Source organism: Myotis nattereri (genome assembly GCF_964212035.1).
Source record: "Myotis nattereri genome assembly, chromosome: 3".
Taxonomy (NCBI): domain Eukaryota; kingdom Metazoa; phylum Chordata; class Mammalia; order Chiroptera; family Vespertilionidae; genus Myotis; species Myotis nattereri.
In genome coordinates, this window is record NC_138077.1 from 60354832 (window position 1) to 60373774 (window position 18943).

General features: G+C 36.2%; 1 protein-coding gene across 3 annotated transcripts in view; it reads right to left on the reverse strand.

Moving 5' to 3' along the window:
- Positions 1–18943, reverse strand: part of CFAP91 (cilia and flagella associated protein 91) — a 75953-nt gene that overhangs the window by 42378 nt on the left and 14632 nt on the right. For all 3 annotated transcript variants that reach the window (XM_081086892.1, XM_081086890.1, XM_081086891.1), the window contains exon 6: positions 5160–5341. In XM_081086892.1, coding sequence (XP_080943018.1) covers positions 5160–5341 — 182 coding nt within the window. The remainder of the gene's footprint in view (positions 1–5159; positions 5342–18943) is intronic.

Here is an 18943-nt window from a genome sequence, read left to right on the forward strand (position 1 = left end):
ACATATAAAAATGCCACCATATTTCCAAATGTCCCTGGGGGCAAGGGGTTATAACTCAATAAGCCCTGGGCTAGGATGTTCCCTGCATTGCTAAGTAACAGTGGTGATGAAGAGGTCACTGCCTTTTCTTCACATTAAGGTAAAGCGTCCAAAGTTTCACCTTTAGTATCCTATTTATTGAAGGCTATGGCAGACACCTTTTATTATATTACTTTTTCTTCTGATTCCAGTTTATTTCGACTTTATATCATAAATGAGTTCTGAATGTTATCAAACACTTTTTTTTATACCTATTGAAGCATTTTCCCAACATTTTCTGTTAAAATGATGAATTACATTGGTTTTCTGATATGTACTAAACTTGAATTTATGTGATTAACCAACTTGTTTATGACAAGTCATCTTTTAAAACACTGCAAGATTTGATTGATGGTATTTCATTTAGAATTTTTGCATTTTCTTCGTGAGACAGCCCTGTAGTTTTCCTTTTTAGTATTATCCTTATTCAGTTTTCAAATTAAGGCTACACTAGCTTCATAAAATGAATAAATTAACTTTATCCTCTCTTTCTATTTGCTGGAAAATTTGCATAAAATAGAGCTTATTTATTCCTTAAAGGGGTGGTAAACATATCTGAAAAACTATTTAGTCCTAGTGCTCTTAAAAGAAATTTTTTACCAAGTCATTTTCTATAGTTATTCTCTTCATGTTTGCTATTTCTTCTTGAAACCAACTTAGTAATTTATATTTTCTTTAAAAATTGTGTAATTTATTTATTTTTAAAATATAGGGCAAAAGATATGCATAGTATTTTCTTACAGTTCTTAAGTCATCTACTCTGTGGTTATGTCCCTTGCTGATCCTAATACACATTTTTTGTATCTCTGTCTTTTGTCTTGCTATTTCCAACAAGAAGTTTGGCTATATTATTAATCTTTATCCAAAAAATTACTTTATGGTCCTCATGACCACTTCTTTTGCCTTTTTTAAGATCTGTAGTATTAATTTCTGATTTAAGTTATATTTCACTTAACTTGTGAAGATTAAATAAATTAAAAATGTAAAGCACTTGCAAATATTTTCTCCCATCTGTGGCTTGCCTTTTCACTGTCTTAAATGTGGGGGCTTTTTGGTGAAAAGAAGTTCTTAGTTCTAATGTGATCTAATTTATCATTTTCCCCTTTATTGTTAGCATTTCATCTTTGTCTTAAGTCAGATGACATTTATCTGTGAGTTAATTTCTGGACTCTATTGTGTAACAATGATATATTTGTCTATCTTTGCAACTATGCCACAGTTTTTAGTTCCTAAAGCTTTATAGTAAGTCTTTATATCTGGTAGTGTATATTTGTTCTGTTTTCTCACATTTGCCTTGGCTACTTTTGACCCTTTCAGATTCCCCTATTAATTTTAGAATCAGGTTATCAATTTACACACACACACACACACACACACACACACACACATACACACACACACACCTGTTGGGTTTTTTTTTTTATTGAGACTGCATTGAAGTAGGAATCAGAATTAAAGTTCATTTTTTGCACATAAATATGTAATTGTTTCACCACCATTTATTTGAAAAGACCTCCTTGTCTACGGCCATACCACCCTGAACGCGCCCGATCTCGTCGTCTGAAAAGACCTCCTTTCCTCCACTGAATCACAGTGGCATCTTTCTCAAATCAAATGACTACAAATATACTGAGGGAACTGCCGGGCCAAAGGAGCCTAGAACCATTAATTACCTGCAATGCTACAGCCAAGTCTTCCACATTTCGTTTCTTAATATATAGTCAGATCCACATCAGTCTGGCCATGGCCTACCACACACAAACTCTTTTATGTGAAGCACATTAATCATCTTTCCTACCCAAATCAACTCTAGTCCCTACTAATTTTTGATAGCTTAATCTGAAAGAGGCACATTAAAATCAACATGAGCCGAAGTCAGTTTGGCTCAGTGGATAGAGCGTCGGCCTGTGGACTGGGGGGTCCCGGGTTCGATTTCGGTCAAGGGCATGTACCTGGGTTGCGGGCATATCCCCAGTGGGAGATGTGCAGGAGGCAGCTGATCGATGTTTCTCTCTCATCGATGTTTCTAACTATCTCTCTCCCTTCCTCTCTGTAAAAAATCAATAAAATATATTTTAAAAAAATAAATAAATAAATAAAAAATAAAATAAAATAAAATCAGCATGAGTATGGAATTGTCTATTTCTTCTCATGATTTAACCAATTTTTGCTTTACATTTTGAGTCCACATATGTTATCTATAAGTTCATGAAAGATATATCTATACTAATAATAGCCTAGGACAAGTGGTTGTCACACCCTCACGTCATCACAAGATGGCCGTCATAAGATGGCTGTGTGCACAGTGGAGGTGGGGCCCAGCGGCTGCTCCACGCAGTGAGGCCTGGGGGTCCTGTGGCTCTGCACAGCATGGAGGAGGCCAGTCCCAGCAGAGGAGGCGGGTCGCAGCAGGGGAGGACAGTTGGGGGCGATCAGGCCAGCAGGGGAGGGCAGTTGGGGGTGATCAGTCAGGCAGAAGCAGTTAGAAATCAGGCAGGCAGGCAGGCAGGTGAGCAGTTAGGAGCCAGTGGTCCTGGATTATGAGAGGGATGTCCAACTACCGGTCCCAGATTGGAGAGGGTGCAGGCTGGGCTGAGGGACAACCCTCACCCTCCAGGCATGAATTTCATGCACTGGGCCTCTAGTCCTTTTATAACTGTTACATGTACTTCATTTTTCCTTTTAATGTTTTCTGATTAACTTTGGTCTAATATTAACATTGCTACATGAACTTTCTTTGAGTTATCCATCAGTATATTTTTCACCTCTTTATTTTCAACATTTCAGTGCTACTTTATAGATAGCAAGCTGCTTTTGCTGGGTTTGTATTAGTCCAACCCACTAATATTTTTAATAAGCAAGTTTAAGTCACTTGTATGTATTTTGATTACCAAAATATTTGAACACTTTTCTGATATCTTATTATGTATTTTCTATTGACTATGTTTTCCCTTTGCTTTTCCCCTTTTCTGCTCTCTGTTATTTCCTCTGTTCCCCACTACCATTTGTGAAACAATATATTTCTTCTTTTTTTTAGAGGTCACCCCTAAAATTTTTAACTTAGAAATTTCCACTCATAGTTTTCTAATAAAGTCTAATGCTAATTAGTAGTCCTTTCAATGATTCCAGTTGGTTATTTTAATGGCTCCCATTCTTGCTTTCCTTGTTGCTATTTCCCCCTTCATCTCTTTGAGGATTTAACAAGTACTTCCTAAGTCCTTTTCAACTTGCTCCATTTGCTTACTTTGCTCAGTTATTCTTCCATTTTATTTATTTTTGGTGGATCACTCCTGGTGTCTGTGTTCCTTTAAATGCTTTGCAATTCCTGGGTTGAGGTCATCAGCAGATTTCTCTCATGAGCACCCTGAACAGTGGCACACTTCAACCGCGGTGCGCGCAGGAGTGGGGCTCCGCCCTAGGGAACCATTTCTGAGCCCCTGCCTAGATCTCTTGCTTTGGAAGACCTGGCTCTTGTCCTACTCAGCTTAATGCTAAGCCCATAGCACACTGAGAGGTCAAGTCCAAGCCTCAGGCAGAGTGCCTGGCTCAGTTCTGGCTGAAGTCTTAGATAGGCAGGCACTGGACTTCAGATCCTCCTCTAGGCAGGAGAAAATTTTCTGCCTCCTCTGTTTAGGCAGGTAACTATCTCCATGGCCCGGGAGGAGTCAGCCTCTCTGGTTCTCAGTTTCCTAGCTACAATCAAATGAGTTTGAAAGCTAATGTATAGCAATTCCTAAAGGCCCTTTCTCCTATTAATTTTTTATAGTTCCACATGATATAGGCTTAGGCTAGATTTTATTACACTCTAAGAGTGAATTTCTGGGCCTGAAAGGTATTAACATTTCAGAGATATCAAAAGAAATCATCCAAATCATCCAATAAGGTATGTAAGAGAGCTTTGATAAATTCCAAGGTATTTTGGAAAAGTAAGAAAACATTATAACATGTTGAAATATGCATTCAGTAGTATACATTCAAATTATATGTAAAGAAGGAAAATAGATTGCTCAGTGAAAAGGAGCTGACTCACCAGGATAAACAGTGAGTAGTCAGCAAAGCAACCACAAAATTAAACCGACTAATTTCTGCATCCACCAATGGATAGATGCTTAGATTGCCTTGGCTATTACAAATAATGTTGCAGTGAACATAATGGGATATATATCTTTACAGATAAGTGTTTTCATATTTTTTCAGGTAAAACCCAAAAGAGGAATTGCTGGATCACACGGTATTTCTATTCTTAATTTTTTAAGGAACTTTCACATTATTTTCCTGTACTAACTTATATTCTCATCAGCAATGTACAATGGTTCCCTTTTCATATGTGGAATATAAAACAAAGAGTAACTAACAAAACAAACTCATAGACTGTGGTTACCAGAGGAGAAAGGGGGTGAAGGGTGAGAGGGCAAAGCGAGTAAAGGGGGTTAAATAAATGGTAATGGAAGGAAACTAGACTTCTGTAATTAGACACAGATGTAGAATTATAATCTTGTACACCTGAAAATTATATAATGTTAGTAATCAATGTTACCCCAATACATTTAACTTAAAAAAATAAAGAGCATTGATTGGGGAATAAATTAACTGATATATAACATTAGCTTCAAGGATAAAGTACAATAAACCTGCTTACAGTGAAAAGGGTATAGCTCTCTTTTAACAAAAATACTATCACACAAAGGTCCTTGCTGGGTGGTTTGATTGATTGGTGGTTCGATTTGGTGTTTGATTGTCCCGTACACCAAAAGGTTGCAGGTTCAATTCTCAGTCAGGATGGCGCATATAGGAGGAAATTCACTGCTGTTTCTCTCTCACATCAATGTTTCTCTCTCTCTCCTGCTCCTCTCTAAACAAACAAACAAACAAACAAACAAACAAACAAATAAAAATATTCTCAGGTGAGAATTAAATTTTTGTAAAGTATTAGAAAAAGAATGAGTCTATAAAGTAGCTTTACTGAGCAAGACACTTTAAACCACAGTTGCTTCTATGTGCTCTGAATTTCCAGGAACTCAGTAGCCAGCAAGGTTATCAGGACTATCATCTTCAAATATACAAGAGAATTACCAACTCACCCCAAGTCAGAGTAGCCAGGGTCAAGAGCTCAGGGATTGAATCCTGACATATTATATATTCTGGAGAATACGGATCTGTTTGAACTTCGGAATCACGATAATCCGTCTGAATGCCCACAGTATACTTTGAAGGGGTGGGTGGGCGCTTAGACGAACCAGGAGGAAAGGTATATGTCTCTTTTCTAAAAGGGAAAATTATTTTTAAAAAATTAAAACCCGATACAATTGCTTAGAATACTATACACTCAAGTAGAAATAAATCTTTTTCCCCTTAACATTGACAGGCCCAAAGTTACAAATTCAGTTTAACCAGGATTATGCCAAATAATCTTGAGAGAACTGACTTTTTTTTGCACCTCTTCCAAGAAACTAAAGGGGTAGAAAAACCTAGATCTACCCACAAAATGCCTATCTGTGTATCATTGGGCAGGGCTGTCGTATATAGAGCTGTAAAAGTAGATTCTAGGAAGTCATACAATCACTTCTGAACCTACTCAGAATTGCTATTTATCTGGTTTCCTTCCTCTCTGCATTTAGTTACACACCAAATTTTAGCTTTTCCCATTCAGAAATACAAATACAGGAGCAAAAAAAAAGAGAATAAAAACTCATCCCTTGCACAAAAATTAATTACAGATCATTTAATGTATTTAATTTAAAAATAAGACTAATAAAGTTCTAACGGAAAATATAAGTGAAAATATCATCTGAAAAGCCAAAAACCATAAAAGAAAATGAACAAAAGAATTAAATTTAGCCGAAACCGGTTTGGCTCAGTGGATAGAGCGTCAGCCTGCGGACTGAGAGGTCCCGGGTTCAATTCCGGTCAAGGGCATGTACCTGGGTTGAGGGCACATCCCTGGTGGGGGATGTGCAAGAGGCAGCTGATCGATGTTTCTCTCTCATCGATGTTTCTAACTCTCTCTATCTCTCTCCCTTCCTCTCTGTGAAAAATCAATAAAATATATATATATAAAAAAAGAATTAAATTTAAGTTGAAACTTCTAAACCTCAAAACATAATAAACAAATTTAAAATGTGAATGACACGCTTGGAAATGGGTTTTGCAACATATGATTAAAAAAATAAGCAGCCAATAGGGGTGCCAGAAGGAGAGGAAACTGAGCAAGGAATAGAAAACCTGTTTGAAGAAATAATAACAGAAAACTTCCCTGATATAGGGAAGAAAAAAACTCATACAAATCCAAGAAGCTCACAGAGTCCCAAATAAAATGAACCCCAAAAGACCGACGCCAAGGCACATCATAATTAAATTGGCAAACACCAACAACAAAACAAGAATCTAAAAAGTGGCCAGAGAGAGACAGAAAGTTACCTACAAAGGATCCTCCATCAGACTAGCGACTGATTTCTCAACAGAAACACATCAGGCAAGAAGGGAATGGAATGAAATTATACAAAGTCATGCAAAGGAAGGGTCTGAATCCAAGAATACTGTACCCAGCAAGGCTATCAATCAAAATTGAGGGTGAAATCAGGAGCTTCACAGACAAAAAAGGACTATGGGAGTTTAATACCACCAAACCAGCAATGCAAGAAATGCTAAAGGGTCTACTGTAAAAAGAAAAAATAGGAAACGAGGAAGGAACACAAGGGTAAAGAATAAAAATAGCGACAAACAAGTATCTATCAATAATAACTTTAAATGTAAATGGAATAAATGCCTCAATCAAAAGACATAGGGTAACTGAGTGGATAAGAAAACATGACCCATATATCTGCTGTCTACAGGAAACCCACCTCAGAAAAAAAGACGCACACAGATTGATGGTGAAGAGAGGAAAAAAGTTTCAGGTGAATGAAAATGAAAAAAAAAAGCTGGGGTAGCAATACTTATATCTGACAAATTAGATCTCAAAGTGAAGGACATAAAAAGAGATAAGGAAGGCCACTTCATAATACTAAAGGGAGCAATCCAACAAGAAGAAATAACTCTGGTAAACATATACGCACCCAATATAGGAGGATCCAAATACATGAAAAAATTCTGGAGGAGATAAGGGAGAGATTGACAGCAATACAATCATAGTAGGGGACTTTAATACCTCACTATCACCATTGGACAAATCCTCTAGACAAAAAATCAGCAAAGAAACACCAATCCTAAATGACTCACTAGATCAGATGGAATTAATTGTCATCTTCAGAACATTTCATCCCAAAGCCACAGAATATACATTCTTCTCAGGTGCACATGGGTCATTTTCAAAGATAGACCATATATTGGGTCACAGGCAAAGTCTCTTCAAATTCAAGAAGATAGAAATCATATCAAGCATCTTCTCAGATCACAAAGGCATAAAACTGGAAATCAACTACAATAAAAACAATCCAGAAAAATCAAACACATGGAGACTAAATAGCATGCTATTAAACAATGACTGGGTTACCAGAGAGATCAAAGAAGAAATAAAAACCATCATGGCAACAAACCACAATGAAAACACAATAATCCAAAACCTATGGAACACAGCGAAAGCAGTCTTGAGAGGGAAGTTCATAGCTCTACAAGCCTACTGCAAAAAACAAGAAACAATGATAATAAATTACCTAACCCCATGGTCGGTGAACTGTGGCTTGCGAGCCACATGCGGCTCTTTGGCCCCTTGAGTGTGGCTCTTCCTAAGCCTTAGGAGTACCCTAATTAAGTTAATAACAATGTACCCATCTATATAATTTAAGTTTAAATAATTTGGCTCTCAAAAGAAATTTCAATCATTGTACTGTTGATATTTGGCTCTGTTGACTCATGAGTTTGCCCACCACTTACCTAACCCTACAACTCAAAGAGCTAGAAAGAGAGCAACAAGAAAAGCCCAGTGTAAGCAGAAGGAAGGAAATAATAAAGATTAGAGCAGAGATAAACGACATAGAGAACAAAAAAACAATGCAAGGGATCAACAAAACCAAGAGCTGGTTCTCTGAAAGGATAAACAAGATTGATGAACCTCTAGCCAGGCTCACCAAGAAGCAAAGAGAAAGGACCCAAATAAAGAAAATCAGAAATAAAAGAGGAGAAATAACAACAGACCCCACAGAAATACAAAGGATTGTTAAAAAATACTATGAACAACTCTATTCCAACAAACTAGACAACCTGGAGGAAATGGACATATTCCTAGAAAAAATACAACATTCCAAAACTTATCATGAAGAATCTAAAAATCTCAATAGGCCAATAACTATGGAAGAAATTGAAGCAGTAATCAAAAAGCTTCCAGCAAACAAAAGCCCAGGGCCAGATGGCTTCATAGGGGAGTTTTACCAAATATTCAAGGAAGAACTAAAACCTATCCTCCTCAGACTATTCCAAAAAATTCAAGAGGAAGGAACACTTCCAAGCTCATTCTATGAAGCCAGCATCACCCTCATACCAAAACCAGATAAAGACAACACAATGAAAGAGAATTACAGGCCAATACCCCTCATGAACATAGATAACAAAATCCTCAACAAAATCCTAGCAGATCAGATCCAGCAGTACATCAGAAAGATCATACACAAGGACCAAGTAGGATTTATCCCAAGGATGCAAGGATGGTACAATATCTGCAAATCAATAAACGTAAGACATCACATAAACAAATTGAGAGATAAAAACCACATAGTCATATCAATTGATGCAGAAAAAGCATTTGACAAAATCCAACACCCATTTTTGATCAAAACTCTCAGCAAAGTGGGAATAGAAGGATCATACCTCAACATAATAAAAGCCATATATGACAAACCCACAGCCAACATCATAATCAATGGGCAAAAACTAAAACCATTTCCCCTAAGAACAGAAACAAGACAGGGATGCCCACTCTCACCATTCCTGTTCGACATAGTACTGGAAGTGTTAGCCATTGCGATTAGACAAGAAGAAGAAATAAAAGGCATCCAAATTGGAGATGAAGAAGTAAAACTGTCCTTATTCATAGATGACATGATATTGTACATAAAAAACCCTAAAGACTCCATCAAAAAACTATTAGACTTAATAAATGAATTCGGCAATGTAGCAGGATACAAAATTAATGCCAAGAAATCTATGGCATTTCTATACACTAATAATGAACTTACAGAAAGAAAGACTTAAAAAGCAATCCCATTTACCATCACACCAAAAAAATTTAAAAACCTAGGAATAAACTTAACTAAAGAGGTAAAAGACCTCTATTCAGAAAACTATAGGATGTTGAAAAAAGAGATAGTGGAAGACATAAACAGATGGAAGAACATACCATGTTCATGGATTGGTAGAATCAACATCATTAAAATGTCCATAGTACCCAAAGCAATCTATAAATTCAACGCACGCCCCATAAAATACCAACGACATTTCACAGACCTAGAACGAACTCTCCAAAAATTCATCGGGAATAAAAAAAGACCCCGAATAGCTGCAGCGATCCTGAAGAAGAAGAACAAAGTAGGTGCGATCTCAATACCAGATATCAAGCTGTATTACAAAGCTATTCTCAAAACTGCCTGGTACTGGCACAAGAACAGACATATAGAACAATGGAATAGAATAGAGAATCAGGAAATCGACCCGAACCAATAGGCTCAATTTATATTTGACAAAGGAGGTAAGAGCATACAATGGAATCAAGACAGTTTCTTAAATAAATGGTGCTGGGAAAATTGGACAGATACATGCAAAAAATGAAACTAGACCACCAACTTACACCATACACAAAAATAAACTCAAAATGGATAAAGGACTTAAATGTAAGACAGGAAGCCATAAAAATACTAGAGGAATCCAAAGGCAACAAAATCTCAGACTTATGCCGAAGCAATTTCTTCACCGATACATCTCCTAGTGCATTGGAAACTAAAGAGAAAATGAACAAATGGAACTACATCAAAATAAAAAGTTTCTACACAGCAAAAGAAACCATCAACAAAATAACAAAAAAGCTCACTGCCTGGGAGAACATATTTGCCAATGTTATCACTGATAAGGGTCTAGTCTCTAACATTTATAGGGAACTCATACAACTCAACAAAAGGAAGATAAACAGTCCAATCAAAAAATGGGCAAAGGACCTTAACAGACACCTTTAAAAGAGGACATTCAGAAAGCCAAAAGACATATGAAAACATGCTCAAAGTCGCTAATCATCCGAGAGATGCAAATCAAAACAACAATGAGGTACCATCTCACACCTGTCAGAATGGCTATCATCAACAATTCAGGCATAGGGGAGGCTAGGGGACTGTCTAGGGCGGGGGGATAAAATGGACACATATGTAATACCCTTTGTAATACTTTAAGCAATAAATAAAAAAAAATAAAAATAAATAAAAAAAAAAACAATTCAACAAAGGACAAGTGCTGGAGAGGATGTGGAGAAAAAGGAACACTGGTGCACTGCTGGTGGGAATGCAGACTGGTGCAGCTACTACGGAAGATAGTATGGAGTTTCCTCAAAAAACTAAAAATGGAACTCCCATTTGACCCTGTGATCCCACTTCTAGGAATATATCCCAAGAAACCAGAAACACCAGTCAGAAAGGATATATGCACCCCTATGTTCATAGCAGCACAATTCACCATAGCTAAGACCTGGAAACAGCCTAAGTGCCCATCAGCAGATGAATGGATTAGAAAACTGTGGTACATCTACACGATGGAATACTATGCTGCTGTAAAAAAGAAGGAACTCTTACCATTTGCAACGGCATGGATGGAACTGGAGAGCATTATGCTAAGTGAAATAAGCCAGTCAATGAAGGAAAAATACCACATGATCTCACTCATTCATGGATAATAAAGACCATTATAAACTTATGAACAAAAATAGATACAGAGGCAGAGCTGCCTCGAACAGACTGTCAAACTACAGCAGGAAGGCCGGGGAAGGTGGGAGGGCAGGAGGAGGGTGGGTAAGAGATCAACCGAAGGACTTGTATGCATGCATATAAGCATAACCAATGGACATAAGACACTGGGGGGTAGGGGAGGCCAGGGGATTGTCAAGGGTAGGGGGGAAAAAAAGGAGACATATGTAATACTCTTTGTAATACTTTAAGCAATAAATAAATAAATAAATAAATAAATAAATAAATAAAACTTGTAGAATAATGCCAGGCAAAAATAAATAAATAAATAAATAAATAAATAAATATGCAAAGGACCTAAATAGACACTTTTCAAAAGAGGACATTCAGAAAGCCAAGAGACATATGAAAACATGCTCCAAGTCACTAATCATCCAAGAGATGCAAATCAAAACGACAATGAGATACCATCTCACACCTGTCAGAATGGCTATCATCAACAAATCAAAAAACAACAAGTGCTGGAGAGGATGCAGAGAAAAGGAAACACTCGTGAACTGCTGGTGTGAATGCAGACTGGTGCAGCCACTATGGAAGACAGTATGGAGCTTTCTCAAAAAACTAAAAATGGAACTCCCATTTGACTCAATGATCCCACTTCTAGAAATATATCCCAAGAAACCAGAAACACCAATCAGAAAGGATATATGCATCCCTATGTTCATAGCAGCACAATTTACCATTGCTAAGATTTGGAAACAGCCTAAGTGCCCATCAACAGATGAATGGATTAGAAAACTGTGGTATATCTACACGATGGAATACTATGCTGCTATAAAAAAGAAGGAACTCTTACCATTTGCAATGGCATGGATGGAACCGGAGATCATTATGCTAAGTGAAATAAGCCAGTCAATGAAAGAAAAATACCACAGGATCTCACTCATTTATGGATAATAAAAACCATTATAAACTACTGATGAACAAAAATAGATACAGAGGCAGAGCAGCATTAAGCAGACTGTCAAACTACAGCAGGAAGGCCGGGGGGAGGGGAGGGGGGGGGCGGTGTTATGAGATTAACCAAATGACTTGTATGCATGCATATAAGCATAACCAATGGACACAGGACACTGGGGGGTAGGGGAGGCTGGGGGAAGGTCAAGGGGGAAAAAAAAAAGAAGACAAATGTACTACTCTTTGTAATATTTTAAGCAATAAAAAAATAAGCAGCCTTCTATATAAAAAGCTCTTGTAAATCAATAAGACAGATATCCACAGAAAAATGGGTAAATTCACAAAACAGAGTAAAACTTCTAAAAAACCTATGAAAAGATAATGAACATAACTAGTAATCAAAAAAAAGTAAGTTAAAACAGCAAGATGCTATTTTATTATATCACACTAGAGGCCCAATGCACAAAATTCATGTAAGGGCATTGGTCCCAGCCTCCTCCCAACACTGCCATGGCCCCGCCCACTGCAGCTTTCTCCAGCAGGAAGGATGTCCAGTCTAATTAGCATATTATGCTTTTATTGTTATAGGTAAAGATTTTAAAAATTGAAAGCACCTAGCATTGATGAAGTTGTGAAAAAGACAGGAATTCTCATAATCTGTTGCTGGAAATACAAATAGCTACAACCCAATTAGCATGAAATTGATATATATATATGGATATATATACATATATATACATATGTATATATATATATGTATATATATCTCTCTATATATATATATCAAACCCTTAAAGTACCCTTCTGCCCCAGCAATTGTTCTCCTAGGAATTTATCCTAGGAAATAACTGGACAAGTGTACAAAGATACAAGCAAACATGTTCATAAAGTATCATTTATAAGAGTAAAAAATTACAAACTTAAATGATCACCATCAATAGAAGAATTGTTTAAAATAATATGGTATACCCATAATAGAATTTATGCTACAATTAAAAGTAACAATGTAATCTAATATGTATAGACATACAAAAATGTCTAAGATTTAATATAAAGTAGAAAGAGAGGACACTATTAAGCAGTATCATAATATAGTACATTTTTATGTTTTTAAAAACTGTTTTGTGCATAGAAAATGCCTAGATGGTATACAATAAGATAATAACAGCAGTTATTTCTGAATGGTAGGATTATAGAGAAAATTTTTTCATGTTTATAGTTTTCTGAATTTTGAAACTTATTTTAACCTAGACATGTACTAGTTTGAAAATAAGGAGAAAAAAAAAATATATATATATATATATATATATATATATATATATATATATATATTTAAACAAAAACATTTTAAAGTTGGTAGAAGAATTGCTTAAATTACATAAACAAATAACCAAATATGACAAAATAAGAGAGAGATTTCCGTTTTGAAAAAGCAAGGCAATGGGAAGTGCTTATATGTGAGCACAGCATAGACAGTTTAACTCTAAGAAAAATGCACCTCAAGCCGTTAGAAAGAAGCCCCTGTTTGGAGGTTGGACCTGTAAAAGATCAGTGCTTTAAATTATTTTTAATGTTGAATTGTAATGTTGAATTATAAAAATGATTTCATTTTTTTCAGCAGTTGCTAAGAATTCTAACATGTTAGATAACATAGTATTCCTAGTTTCTTATGCTTTCAGCAGAAATTATTCTACTATAATTTCTACTTCAGGAAATAATTTCAAATCTGCTTTATGTCATTCCAAATATGAATAATATGAATATTATTATATTATAATGCCATTAGCTTGAATCAAGAGAATTCTTGTCTTCCAAATTAAATAGTTACACATTTCAACCATCTGATTGAATGTGCTGAGATTATGATAAAACCTAATGAATCCTTCTGACTAAGGTTTCTGATCACATGGCATGTTTCCAGGTGGGTCGGAGGAGAGGATACAAAGGAGGAATGCTAATGTCCCAGAAGTCTATGGTAACTTAATACAGTTTCTTTCCTAACTAACTTGTTATTTTTCCAACCTACTCCCTTTTTCCATTTCAGTTGGTTTAGGGAGAACAAAATCTGAATAAGAAAGAGCAATGAATAATCTCTTTCCCACCTATTCCCAACCTCAATCAGGACCCCAAACCAGAGAGACCCCACATCTGCTCCCTCTTTGGCTTGAGCCCAGCTTTGTCCTGAATCCCGTCCTCAGACACACTCACTCTGGCTCTGGTGTCCTTACCGCTGCTCTATTCCCTCAGTCCAGGCCCTGCCTCCTTCACTACCGTCCAGGCACCAGGAGCATGCACAGTCGGCCACACCATGGCCTTCTAGATTTTCCCTTCCACCCCAACAAAACTACACACAAAGAGGGACCTCACAAAGCTACCAAATCCTGTTCTGTTAGTCTGTGCTCTACTGAATGTTTCTATTTTTTAAAGACAATATTTTTAGAGCTGTTTTAGGTTCACAGCAAAATTGAGAAGGTACAGAGATTTCCCATATACAATACACTCTGCGTAGGGGCACATGCATAGCTGCCCCATTATCAACATCACTCTCCAGAGTGGTACATTTGTTAGAAGTGATGAACCTACATTGACATAGCGTAGTCACCCCAAGTCCAGAGTTTACATTAGGGCTCAATGTTGGTGTTGTACATTCTATGGGTTTGGACAAATTCTTACATATATGTATCCATGTATAACAACATATGTCCACCACTACAGCATCATACAAAGTATTTTCCTTACCCTAAAAATCCTCTGTGCTCCCCCTATTAATTCCTCCCCAACCCCAAACACTGGCAACAAATTTTTGTTTTTATTAATCTCCATAGTTGTACATTTTCCAGAATGTCATATAGTTAGAATCATACAGTATAGAGCCTTTTCAATTGTTTTCTTTCTCTTAGTAGTAATTTTATTTTCTTCTCTGTCATTTCATGGCTTGACAGCTCTTTTTTTTTTTTTTAGTGCTAAATAATATTCCATTGTCTTGATGTACTTCAATTTATCCATTCACCTGCTGAAGAACATTTTGGTTGCTTCCAAGCTTTGGCAATTATGAATAAAGCTTCAGTAAACATCTGGATGCAGGTTTTTTGTGGACATAAGTTTTCAACTCCTTTGGGTAAATACCAAGGAGTACAATTGCTGGATCATATGGTAAAAGTATGTTTATTTTTGTAAAAAAATGCCAAACTATCTCCAAAGTGACTGTAGCATTTTGTTTCCCACCAGCAATGAATGAGAGTTCCTATTGCTCCACATTTGATGCAGCCAGTGTTCTAGATTTTGTCCATTCTGATGGGAGTGTAGTGGTATCTCATTGTTTGAATTTGCATTTCCCTGATGACATATGATGTAGACCATCTTTTCAGATGCTTATTTGCCATCTGTTAATCTTCTTTGGTGAGGTGTCTGTTAAGGTCTTTTGCCATTTTTAAAATCAGGTTGTTTTCTTATTGTTGAGTTTTAGGAGGGTGTTTGTGTTTTTTTGCATGTTTTGGATAATAGTCCTTTATTAAATACTAGAGGCCCGGTGCATGACATTCGTGCACTGCAGAAAGGGGTGGGAGGTGTTCCTTCAGCTCGGCCTGCTCCCTCTCACATCCAAGACCCCTCAGTGGCGGGGAGTGGGCCTAAGCGGGCAGGCGGACATCCACCAAGGGGTCCTTAGCTCTGCCATGGAGGCAGGAGAGGCTCCCACCACCACCACTGTGTTCGCCAGCTGTGAGCCTGACTTCTGGCTGAGTTGCCCTCCCCCTGTGGGAGCGCACTGACCACCAGGGGGCAGTTTCTGCATTGAGTATCTGCCCCCTGATAGTCAGTGCATGTCATAGTGACTGGTCATTCCACCTTTCAGTTGATTTGCATATTATGGTTTTATTATATAGGATGCCTTTTGCAAATATTTTCTCCTATTCTGTAATTTGTCTTATCCTAATGACATTGTCTATAATAGATCAGAAGTTTTAAATTTTAATGAAGTCCAGATTATCTATCACTTATTTAATGGATCATGCTTTTGGTGTTGTGTCAAAAAAGTCATTGACATACCCAAGGTTATCTAGTTTTTCCCTTATGTTGCCTTCTAAGAGTTTTATAGTTTTGCATTCAACATTGAAGTCTGTGATTCATTTTGAGTTAAATTTTGTGAAGGGTGTAAGGTCTGTGTTCAGATTAAGTTGTTTTTAATATATATATATATATATATATATATATATATATATATATATATATTTTATTGATTTCAGAGAGGAAGAGAGAGGTAGAAACATCAATAATCAGTATCATTGATTGGCTGCCTCCTGCAACCCTGGCACACCCCCTACTAGGGATTGAGCCTGCAACCTGGACATGTGTCTTGACCAGGAATCCAACCGTGACCTCCTGGTTCATAGGTTGCTTCTCAAACACTGAGCCACGCTGGCTGGACAAGATTTTTTTTTTTTTTCAGTGTGGACAATCTAGTTGTTCCAGGACCATATGTTAAAAAGACTGACCTTGCTCTATTGTTCTCTTTGTCAAATATCAGTTTATTATGTTTATATGGGTCTATTTCTAGGCCCTCTGTTCCACTTCACTGACCTATTTGCCTTTTCTTTCCCTAATACCACATTGCCTTGATTACAACTTCATAATATGTCTTGAAGTCAGGTAGTGTCGTCCCCAATTTTGTTCTTCTTCAATACTGTGCTAACTATTCTGGGTCTTTTGCCTCTTCATATAAGTTCTAGAATCAGTTTTTTTATATCAACAAAATAACTTGTGGGGATTTTGGTTGAGATTGAATCTATAGCTCAAGCTGGGAAGAACTGACATCTTGATAATATTGAATCTTCCTATCCATGAACATGGACTATCTCTACATTTACTTAGTCCTTTGATTTCTTTCATCAAAGTTTTGCAGTTTTCCTCACATAGGTCTTATATATATTATTAAATTTATATCTAAGTTTTTTCATTTTTTGGATCTTAATGTAAATGGTATTGTGTTTTTAATTTAAAATTCTACTTGTTTGTTGCTAATATATAGGAAAAAATTAACCTTTGTATATTAACCTTGTTTCCTACAACCTTGCTATAATCACTTGTTAGTTCCAGGAGGGTTTTTTTAGTCAATTCTGTCATATTCTACACAGATAAACATTCGTCTGCTAACAAAGACAGTTTTATTTCTTCCTTCCCAATTGGTAAACCTTTTATTTCCTTTTCTTGTCTCATTGCATTGGCTAGGACTTCCAGTACAATGTTGAAAAGGAGTGGAGAGAGGGGACATTCTTGCCTTATTCCTGATCTTACTGGGAAAGCTTCGAGTTTCTCACCATTAAGTATGATGTAGATTTTTGTACATGTTGAAGAAATTCTCCTCTATTATTAGTTTATTGGGGGTTCTTTTCTTTTCTTTTCTTTTATCACGAATGAGTATTGGATACCATCAAATACTTTTTAAATATTTTCTCGAGATTGTTTATGCCTATGATTATTAGATACATTAGTCTGTAATTTTCTTCTTTGTTAAAAAAAAATGTCTTTGTCTGCTGTTGGTATTAAGACAATGCTGGCCTTTTTTTTTCTTTTCTTCTTAATTAGCCTGGTTAGAGGCTCATCAATTTGAGTGATCTTTTTCAAAGAATCAGCTTTTGGTTTTGTTGATTTTCTCTACTGATTTCCTTAATCAATTCCATTGATTTATACTCTAATTCTTATTATTTCTTTTCTTCTGCTTCCTTTAGATTTAATTTGCTCTTCTTTTTCTAGTTTCCCAAGGTGAAAGCTTAGATGATTGATTTTAGATATTTCTTCTTTCTGATATATGCTTTCAGTACTATAAATTTCCTTCTAAGTACTGCTTTCACTGCATTCCACAAATTTTAATAAGTTGTATTGTCTTTTTCATTTAGTTCAAAATATTATTTTCATATCTCTTGAGATTTCTTCTTTGACCCACGTGTTATATAGAAATGTTTTGTTTAATCTTTATGTATTTGGGGGATTTTCAGTTATTTATTATTAATTTCTAGTTTACTTCTATTGTGGTCATGGTATAATTTCTATGCTTTTATGTTTGTTAAATTGTGTTTTATAGCCCAGAATGTGGTCTACCTTGGTGAATGTTACATGTAAGTTTAATAAGAATGTATCCTGCTGTTTTTGGATGAAGTCGCCTATAAATATCAATTATATTCAGTTGATTGATGGTGGTGTTGAGTTCAACTAGGGCCTTACTGATTTTTCTGCCTGCTAGATGTGTCCATTTCTGATAGAAGGATGTTCAAGTCACCAACTATAATAGTAGACTAATCTATTTCTCTTTATCCCTGATAATTTTTCTTGCTTTGAAGTCTGCTCTATCTAAAATTATAATTGCTGCTGCTTTCTTTTAATTAGTGTTAGTATGGTATATATTTTTTCTCCATCCACTTACTTTTAATCTATTCATGTCTTTATATTTAAAATGGGTTTTGTGTTGACAAGATATATTGGTTCTTGTTGTTTCATCTATTCTTTTTTTTTTAATGTATTTTTATTGATTTTAGAGATGAAGGGAGAGGGAGAGAGAGATAGAAACATCAATGATGGGAGAGAACCATCAATTGGCTGCCTCCTGCATGCCCCACACTGGGATCGAACCGGCAACCCAGGCATGCGCCCTGACTGGGAATCGAACCATGACCTCCTGGTTCATAGGTCAATGCTCAACCACTGAGCCATGCTGGCTGAGCTGTTTCATTCATTCTGACATAAAATATATACACAAGCACACATAATCAAATATACTGTTAATATTATTTTGAACAACCTGTCATATGTTAGATCAATTAAGAAAAGTAAAAGTGTTTATTTTACCTTCATTTATCTTATCTTTGACCCTCTTCTCTTTACATAGATCCAAGTTTCTGGCCTATACTATTTTCCTTCTCTCTAAATAACTTCTTTTACCATTTCTTAAAAGGTAGGTCCAATGGCTACAAATTCTCTCAATTGTTATTTGCCTGAGAAAGTCTTTATTTCTCCTTCACTTTTGAAGTATAATTTTG